This window comes from Chinchilla lanigera, unplaced genomic scaffold, assembly GCF_000276665.1.
Source record: "Chinchilla lanigera isolate Chin_1 unplaced genomic scaffold, ChiLan1.0 scaffold00154, whole genome shotgun sequence".
In the NCBI taxonomy this organism is placed as follows: domain Eukaryota; kingdom Metazoa; phylum Chordata; class Mammalia; order Rodentia; family Chinchillidae; genus Chinchilla; species Chinchilla lanigera.
The window spans coordinates 2,236,113-2,245,759 of record NW_004955555.1 but is presented as its reverse complement, the minus strand read 5'-3'; the positions used below and the strand labels follow the sequence as shown (position 1 = coordinate 2,245,759).

The 9,647-nt window shown below is 48.6% G+C and overlaps 1 protein-coding gene across 1 annotated transcript in view; it reads right to left on the bottom strand.

Annotated features, from left to right (window-relative positions):
* LOC102007471 (very-long-chain 3-oxoacyl-CoA reductase-B-like) overlaps positions 1-9,647 on the bottom strand; it is a 14,389-nt gene that overhangs the window by 2,660 nt on the left and 2,082 nt on the right. The window contains exons 3-5 of the mRNA XM_005412503.2: positions 5,970-6,045; positions 5,702-5,812; positions 5,519-5,595 (exon numbers count right to left, since the gene is read on the bottom strand). Of these exons, the coding sequence (XP_005412560.1) occupies positions 5,519-5,595; positions 5,702-5,812; positions 5,970-6,045 (264 nt within the window). The remainder of the gene's footprint in view (positions 1-5,518; positions 5,596-5,701; positions 5,813-5,969; positions 6,046-9,647) is intronic.

Below are 9,647 nucleotides of genomic sequence, written 5' to 3'. Positions count from 1 at the left end.
CCTTCCTTCCTTCCTTCCTTCCTTCCTTCCTTATTTGATACAGGGTCTGGCTATGTAGTGCAGGCTGGTCTTGAACTCAATTTATAGCACAAACTGGCCTCGAACTCATGGTCATCCTCCTGCCTCAGCCTCCTGAGTGCTGGGATTACAGGCATGCACCACCTGCCTGGTTATTTTTCTTGTTTTTAAAATTTGGAACACATTTTGTAAAAAATAGTTTCCACTAGAATTCAAAACACAGCCAGCCTTCCACCTATCAACACCACTTATAGTAATGTGTTCCTTTCTAAGATTCTCACACACAAGGATGTTCAAAGCTATTTGTTGCCAGGCTGGTGAGGTGCTGCCTGCCTGTAATCCCAGCGATTTGGGAGGCTGAGGCAGGAGGATCACAAGTGAGAAACCAGCCTGGGCAATATACTGGTTTTAGTGAGACCTTGCCTCAAAATAAAAAGGGCTGGGGATGTAGCTTAGTGGTAGAGTGTCCCTGGATTGAATCTTCAATACCAGAAAAAAAAATGTATGACATACAGGTAGCAAAGTGCACTAATCTTTACTATAAAAAATGAACAGACACCAGGTGTGGTGGCGCATACCTCTAATCCTAGCACTTAGGAGGCTGAGGCAAGAGGGTTCCCATGAGTTTAAGTCCAGCCTCTACTACACAGTGAGATTCTGTCTCAAAGAACCAAAAAAAGAAAGAGAGAGAAAGAGAGAGGGAGGGAGGGAGGGAGGGAGGAAGGAAGGAAGGAAGGAAGGAAGGAAGGAAGGAAGGAAGGAAGGAAGGACCTACTTTTTGGGCCCCCTTCTGTCTCTTAGAGAGAAGCTTTTCTTCCTTTCAATGAATTCTTCCTACATTTATTTATTTATTTGTCTTTTTGAGACAGGGTCTCGCTATGCAGTTCAGGCTGGACTTGAGCTCCCTTTGTAGCCCAGGCTGGCCTTGAACTCACAAAGATCCTCCTGCCTCAGCCTCCCGAGTGCTGGGATTACAGGCATGTGCCACCACGCCCGGCTCTTCCTACTTTTAAAAAAGAAAGAAGCACAAATAAATCTTTAGCTTCTGCCCTTTCATTTCATGAAGAAATGAAATACTGACCTACACCAGATGTGTGCTCCCTTGCCATCGTCACCAGGTTCTTTCCCTCCTGACACCGTCCTGACTCTAACAAGGTGGGAATCACTCACCAGGGAACCCGGGGAAGTGGCACCTACAGTCCACACCCTTCCATGGCGGCGGCAGCTTCTGGGCTTAGCATTTGTGAGCCTTGTCCCCACTGAGGTGACAGAAGGTCACCGGAGTTCACTGGTAGAATTTTCTAGCATGTGATTCAGCGTGCTTTATTACCCAGTCAACCGTGGATGGGCATTTAGGTTGTATCCATGTTGACGCTGTCACAAATAATTTACTAGGCACGCTTGCAGGGCTGTTGGAGGACGCGTGCTCTCATGTACAACGAAAGGGAAAGGAAAGGACCACGCGGTGGCCTATTCTAGTGGTGTGTGTGTAAATTCCCCACTTGGCTCAAACTTGCAATCTTCTTGCCTCAGCCTCCCAGAGTGCTGGAATTACAGGCATGGGCTGCCTCACCCAAGTAAAATTAAAAACTTTGCCCAGGCATGCTGGCATACATCTATTATCCCAGCTCCCAGGATGCTAAAGCAGGAGGATTTCCTCAAGTTCAAAACCAGCCTGGGCTACATAGCAAGACCCTGTCTCAAAAAACAAAACAAAACTTTTATATATCAAAGGATACTACCAACAGAGAGACCGGCAACCTCCCAAATGGTAGAAAATATGTGTAAATCATGTATCCAATAAGGAATGGATTCCTAGAATGGATAAGGGACTCTCTAATAACTCTCAAACACTCAATGAGTCACAGAAGAAATCACAGGATACTTAGAAAACCACAGAAATAAAATAAAATTGAGTAAGATGAACATACCACACAGCAAAACTTACAGGACTCAGAAAAAGCCATGCTAGGGCAGAAATGTGTAGCTCTAAGGGCCACACTAGAGAAGAAGAAAGGTCTAAAATGAACAGCTTTACAACTAATGGAGATAGAAAGACAAACTAAACCCAAAGCTCATATAGGCTCATAGAAATAAAACAGAAATTAGCAAAATAACAGAGACAGTCAACCAAACAAAAAAAGAATTGGCTCTTTGACAGAAAGGATTCGAATTACTAAAATTAGAAATCAAAGTGAAAAAGCCAGGTCTGGTGGTGTACACCTGTAACCCCAGCACCTGGGAGGCTGAGGCAGGAGGATCACTGTGAGTTTGAGGCCAGTCTGAACTATATAGGGAGACTTGAAAGAAAGAAAGAAAGAAAGAATAAGACTATTACTACTGATTCTACAGAAGCAAAAATAATTACTACAGAATACTGTGGACAATTATACTCCAATAAATTTAACCAGAGGAAACGGACAAATTCCTAGAAACACAAGCCCTACTGAGACTCAATCATGAAGAGAGAGAAAACCTAAAGGAACCTATAAGAGGAGTTTGGATCTGCCATCAAAAACCTCCCAGCTGATGTAGTGGGGTGTGGCAGCACACGCCTATAATTCCAGCACTCAGGAGGCTGAGGCAGGAGGATCTTGCAAGTTCGAGACCAGCCTGGGCTATAAAGTGAGCTCAAGGCCAGCCTGAACTGCATACTGAGACCAAAAAAAAAAAAAAAAAAAAAAAAAAAAAACAAAAAAAACCCACCTCCCAGCTGGTGTGGTGGTGCATGCCTGTAATCCTTTCTAAAAAATTAAGCAGGAGAAAACACTTCTTGCCTCATTCTATTTCTGCTCTGATACTGGAGCCAGAGACATTGTAAGAAAACCACAAGAGTGATGCAAACATCTTCTAAAAAACCAGTAGCAAATCAACTTGAGCAGCATATGGAAAGGGTCATCCACAGCCGCCAAGTGGGGTTGATTCCCGGAATGCAAAGATGGTTCAAATTTCAAAGTTCAAAAATTATGCATTCCCAGAAAGAAGGGGGGAAAATCACATGATCATCTCAAGCGATCTGGAAAAAGTCTTTCAAAGTGTAACAGCTTTTCCTGATTCAAAAAAAAAAACTCAGCAAACTAGGAAAAGAAGGAAACTATTTCAGCACAATTGAGCCCACGTGTGAGAAGCCACCACTGACGACATACTGGTGATGGTGACGGACTGCAGGCAGTGGAAGTCCTAGCCAGAACTCACGCTCAGAAGGGACTGAAACCAGAAAAGAGGCACTGTTACCTCTGTTCATAGCTGCTATGAGCTTCTGTCTGGAAAACCCTAAAGGGCTCTGTCTTGGTTACTTTTCTCTCGTTGCTGAGACAAAATACCCAACGCTCCAAATGAAGGAAGGAAAGGTTTATTTAGCTTACAGTTCGTGGAGGTTTCAGTCCATACTTGGCTGGCTCCAAGGCAGAAGATAGCAAAGCTACAAGAGCAAAGGGGGGAATGGCAGCTGAACAGCAAAGCAGCCAGAGCAAAAGGGAGGAATGGCGGCAAGCAGCCTCTTTCCCTCCCTTACACTGTAAACAGGCTACCCCCACCTAGGGAGCATGTAGCTCTCACATAATCTCCATGCCCTCCTCTTCCACAGGCTCAGGATGTATACAAAGTAAGCACCTTGGCTTCCTGCTGAGTCACTTAGCCAAACCTCTAGACTCCCCAAGTTGACACAATGTATCAACCATAACAGGCTCACATGCAAATTTTTATTTTATTTTATTTTATTTTTTTGTGGTTTTTCTCCGGTACCGGGAACCGAACTCACGACCTTGCGCTTGCCAGGCAGGCGCTTTTGCCGCTGAGCTAAATCCCCAGCCCTCATGCAAATTTTTAGATCTAACAAAAGAATTCACAAAATACAAAATCTATGCAGGGAAATCAGTAGCAGAGCTCTTGGGCCTGGGACCCACACTCAGTACCACAAAAGACAGAGTCTGTTGTGTCACTCTGCACCAGCCATGGGAATTAAGAAAACTTCCTTTATAATAGTTTTTGAAAAAAGGTTTTCTTACTTTTTCAAGGAGGTAAAAGACTTGCATGCCTAGAAAACTAGAACACATCCCTAAAAGATAAAGGCCAAGACCGAAATGAATGGCGAGATACTCTGTGTTCTTGAGTCAGGAGACCTCATAATGTTAAGATGCCAATTGTACCCTACTGAGCTACAGATTCAGTGCAGTCGCTAGGAAAACTCAAAGGGTCCAGAATAGCCAGACTAAACTTGAAATAGAAGAATAAGGTTGGAGAGCTTGCTGATTTCAAAATTTACTATGAAGCAGCCAGACATGGTGGTGCAAGCCTGTAATCCTAGCGATCTGGGAGGCTGAGGCAGGAGAACTGCAGGTTCAAGACTTGCCTGAAGATTGAGTGACTCAGAGACCCTGTCTCAAAATTAAAAAGGAAGCCGGGCATGGTGACGCACATCTGTAATCCCAGCACTCAGGAAGCTGAGGCAGGAGAATCATTGTGAGTTTGAGACCAGCCTGGGGTACAAAGTGAGCTCAAGGTCAGCCTGAACTGCATAGTGAGACCCTGTCTCAAAAAGACCAGAACAAAACAAAACAAAAAACCAAATTAAAAAGGGGTGGAGATATAGTTTAGAACAAAGGCATTGGGTTCAATTCCCAGTAACTCAGACAGACAGACAGACAGACACACACAAACAAAATAGAAAGAAAAGAATACTAGGAGGCTACAATAATCAGCACAGAATGGTGCTAGCATGAAGCAGACAGATCAGAGGAATAGAACAGAGTCCAGAACTAACACCTGCACATTATTTTTGACAAGGGCATGAGGATCATTCAGGGATGGGACAGTCTTTTGTTCTTTCTTTTTTTTGTCTTTTTGAGACAGGATCTCGCTATGCAGTTCAGGCTGGCCTTGAACTCACTTTGCAGCCCAGGCTGGTCTCAAACTCCCAACGATCCTCCTGCCTCAGCCTCCGGAGTGCTAGGATTACAGGTGTGCACCACCACACCTGGCTCCGGATAGTCTTTTCAATCAGTGGTGCTGAGGAAGCTGGACATTCACATGAAAAAGAACCACCTGTACCCTTGATCAGGAATATCTCAAAGCTGGGTGTGGTGGTACACACTTGTAATCCCAGTACTTGGGAGGCTGAGGCAGAAGGATCATAAAGTTCAAGGCCAACCTGGACAACTTAGTCAGACGTTGAAATTCTCTCTCTCTCCCTCCTTCTCTTCCTCCCTCCCCTTCCTCTCTCTAGAGAATCCACATTCTCCACAGGGCACTGCTGGTTCTCCCATGTACCTACTTCTTTACAGTTAACACCACAAAATGTGAAAGGTGAGAACCAGGCTCAACCCGAACAGTTGTGCAGGTTGAGCACTGCAAAAGGGCGCGTCATTCAAAGACAGAGGCTTGCGGCTGTTTTCAAGTTTTCCAGCCAAACGCAAGGTGGAACCTAACGCTCGGGACGCCGGTCTATCTGCGGCCTGTCCAACAGAGGGCAGGAGAGCGCCGCGAGAGGCCCGGGACTCACCTGGCCCACGTCCTCGCAGTCCAGCAGCTTCTGCCAGCTCACGGGGCCGCCGCCGTACGTCATGCCCACATTGTTCACTGCGCAGGAGGTCGCACGGTGTCCCTCACAGGCGGGGGACACGGGGTGGGGGGCAGGGAGGGGACCCGGCGCGCTCCGGGCCAGCGAAAGAGACGGGTGACTCACCCAGAACTCCGATCTCCAGGCCCCGCAGTCCTGCCTCGATGGCACCGTAGATCTCCAAGCCCCCGGTGAAATCGGCCTGGATGACGCGCGTGGACCTGCCGTGAAGCCGCTCTGGAGGACAGGAGTGGGGTCAGGCCCTATCCCTGTCCCCGTCCCCGTCTCCGTCCCCGTCCGGCTCCAGCGCACCCAGCAGCAGCCTCGGGCCGCCAGCCTCGCCCCAGACCCCGGCCCACAGGAGGGCAGAGCCTCCCCGCGGGCGGGCACTCACCGATCTCCCTGGCCTCCTGCTCCAACTTGCCGAGGCTTCGACTAATGAGGACGACGTTCAGCCCCCTCCTGGCCAGCTGCGGAAATTCATTCACTTACTCAGCGGCACTCCCACACCCTGGCCACCAGGTACTGGGAATTGAACCCAGGGCCTCTGCACTGCCCTACACTGTCAGCCCTTTTTATTTTTTCAAACAGAGGCCCCCTCAGTCATCCAGGCCTAGTTTCAACTTGTGGTCCTCCTGCCTCAGCCTCCCAGAGTGCAGGGATTCCAGGCATGCGTAACTGCTCTGGCCTACTTTTCACATTTAGTCATTCGCGGAGCCAACAAAGATCAACCACATCCTGACCTTGACACTTAGTGTTCAAGCCCTGTGGTCACAGAGGTGGACACAGGGGAGCAGCAGCCGGGGGAGGAGGAGGACCCTCCAGGGAGCGCAGTTCCAAGGGCAGTGGGCAGACTGAGGAGACAGCTGGGGCACCCAGGGTCATAGGGAGACCCTGCTTCTGACCACTGCGGCACGTGCCGAGGTCCCTGTTCTCTCTCGTGCCCACGTGTCTAGCATGCATCTGCTCCCTGCTGTGGGACTGAAGAGGCAAGGTGATTGTGACACCCAAGCTCAGCCCCTGCTGTGCACCCTCCACCCTGCCGCTGAGGTCTCTCTGCAAAGCGCAAACTCCACCCTACCCCTCTCCTGCCCAGAACCTGCCCTGGCTCCCCAGGGACCCAGAGACAAACCGGCTGACTTCAGGTGCACCTCCTGCCGGGCACTTCTGTGAGAGGCCGGGCACAGCAATTGCTCATCTGGCTCCAACCAGCACCCCCTGGTTTTCCTGCTCCTGAGCCTTTGCATGTGCCTGTCCTTCTGTCCTGGAGTCCCTTCCACTTGATGCTGGGTTAAGGGGAGTGGGTGTCGAGCAGCAGTTCGGTGCCTGTCTCTCCCTCTCAGCCTGGACGCTAAGGGCGATATGTCATGGGACTGACTGTCCCTCAGCTGTAAAAGGAGACTGTGCCCAGATGTCTCAAGAGCCCCACAGATCTGAGAGGCTGATGGTACAATGGGTATTCATTCTCTCTTTCATTCACTCATCAAACACTTGGCCCAGCATCCACTTTGACTGGCACTGACCAGGACAGCCCCAGCCTTGCCATGTCGGCCCCACAATGCAGTGGCAGTGGGTGGGAGAGACTAGTCCCCAGGCGGTGACGGCACAGAGTGGTTGTAGCTACCGACCTACTTACAAAATCTCCCTATGTCCGGCTGTCACCCTTCCACTTGTAACTCAACTGCCCTTCCGTTCTTGCCAGCTCCAGGACAATACTCTAGTGTGTCTCCTGTCCTCCCTGTGCACCATGGTCCTCTATCTAGGTTATTCCCATCAGCACAGGAACCTAACCTCATGTTCCTTGTCACTCAACATCCCAGCAAAGGATCCTCTGTTCTAACGCTCCTCCTCCAATAGGTCCCTGCCACTGGGACTTGTTTCACTATAATCAGCCATCCAGACATTCAGAGGCTGCTGCAGCCATGGTCCAAGGGGGCCTGGCTACTGCTCAAAGCAGACTTTGGCATCATCCATGTTATGCTGGTTTTAGGTGTGTGCAGAATGAGTTGTGGGGTCAAGGAAACATCTACTCAGACTTCAAAGGTATGCCTGGGAGGCCAGGCAGTGAGCTCTTAAAAGGCAATGTGTGAAGCTGCAGGAATGAAGCCAAGATCCAGGGAGCTGGGACAGCTCCCAGGTATGTGGGAGGGAATGTGAGACATCTTCCAAGAATAGCTGTAGACCTTGAGCAGGAACCAGCCTGAGAGAGGCTGTGTGGGCTGCAACCCACAAAGCCATAGGCTGGGGCTGCCCACAACCCCTCGAACTCACGTCTCAAAACCATGCGCCCCAGACACTGGCTATCGAGCTATAGGACTTAAGGTTTGTCCTGCTGGGTTTTGGTCTTGCTTTGGTCTGATTTTTTTAAAATCCTCTTCTGCTGCCCGTTGGAATTGGACTATTTACCTTGTACCATTGTACTTTGAGATTATGTAACCTATCTTTGATCTTTACAGTGATTCATTTGAGTCTCAAAGGAGGCTTTGTTTTTGTTTTGTTGTTCTTATTTGAGATGAGAGCTGCCTAATTGTTCAGGCTGGCCTTGAACTCCGTACTTAGCCCAGCCTGGCCTCAAATTCATAGTAGTCCTCTTGACTCAGCCTCCCAGTGCTGGGTTTTAGGCGTGTGCCACCCTGTCCAGCTTTCAGAGGAGACTTTGGACTTGGACTTCTGAGAAGTGCTGGGACTGCTAAGACTCTGGGGGAAGTGATTGTTGTGTTTTGGCTGTACATGGCACAGCTGCATATATTAGGTGAAATTACTAATTTATTATTGGGTTTATTTGGACATAAGTATGGTTTAACGAGATGGATTTGAGTGGCAAGTTGACAAGAGGTAAAATGTGGTCGTGAAGCTTAATTATGTCAGCTTGACTGGGCTGGGAGCCACGTAACGGATTGGTGTGGCACACTTCTGGGTGTGTCTGCATGGCCACAGAGGTGTGACTCGCGTGCTGCATATGTCCCTGGCCCCTTCCTCTCTGGTGGGTGCTTTCCCTGGCTCTGCTTCCCAGCCGACATGAACTAAGCAGCGCTCCTCTCTCGTGAGCGTCCACTACACTGTTCCTGCCTTGGGGCCAGGCATCCATGGACCGAGCCATGTGAAACGACAAGATTACTGGGCACAGCGGCACACATCTGTAATCCCAGAACTCAAGAGGCTGAAGCAGGAGGATCGCCACAAGTTTGAGTGCAGCCGAGTTACACTGTGAATTCAAGGCCAGCCTGAACTACCTTAGGGAAACCCTGTCTCAAAATACAAACAAACAATGAAACCACAAGTCCAAATAAGCCTCTCCCCGTTTACGTTACAGGTGTGAGGTATTTTGTCCAGCAGTGGCGAAGCTGACTCATGCAGTCACTGTAGATGAGCTTGAAGGACATTAACTTAAGTGAACTCAGTCAGGCACAGAAAATCAAGTGCTGCAGGATCTCAGTACAGTGTGGAGTTGAACTTACGGCAGTGGTTAATGGAGCTTGAGGGTTGAGGAGAGGAGGGGAAATGTTGATCAGGGGATGTCAAGTTTCAGTTAGGAGGAATAAATTCTACACATCTATTGTCCAACATGGTGACTACAGTTAATAACAATGTACTGTGCTCTTGGGAAGAGCAATGTTAACTGTGGTTATCACAGAGACAGGGAGGGAGGGAGGGAGATCATCGATGTAATTTACTAAGAAAAAACAGCACAATCATCTCGTGAGATGCAGGAAAATGATTTCATAAAACTCTGCCTCCATTCCTAATGAAAACTCTCAGTAAGCTAGGTACAGAAGGGACCCTTCCTAACATAAAGGGCCGACCACATGAATGAGTAACAAAACAAACTAATCTCCTGCCGCCGTCATAATTAACAGCTGGGCAGGATGGCCACTCTTACAGCTTCTTCAACATATTGGATTCCCTGTCAGTTCAAAAGGGCAAGAAAAAGAGACGTCATACATAGCAGAAAAAAAAAAAAAAAAAAAAAAGGGCGGGGAGAGATGTAACTACCAGAGGTGCCACAGTGGTGGAGTCATAAAAGCCCTTTGGAGCACCCAATGTCTCACTATCTCTTATAACTTTTAGATTT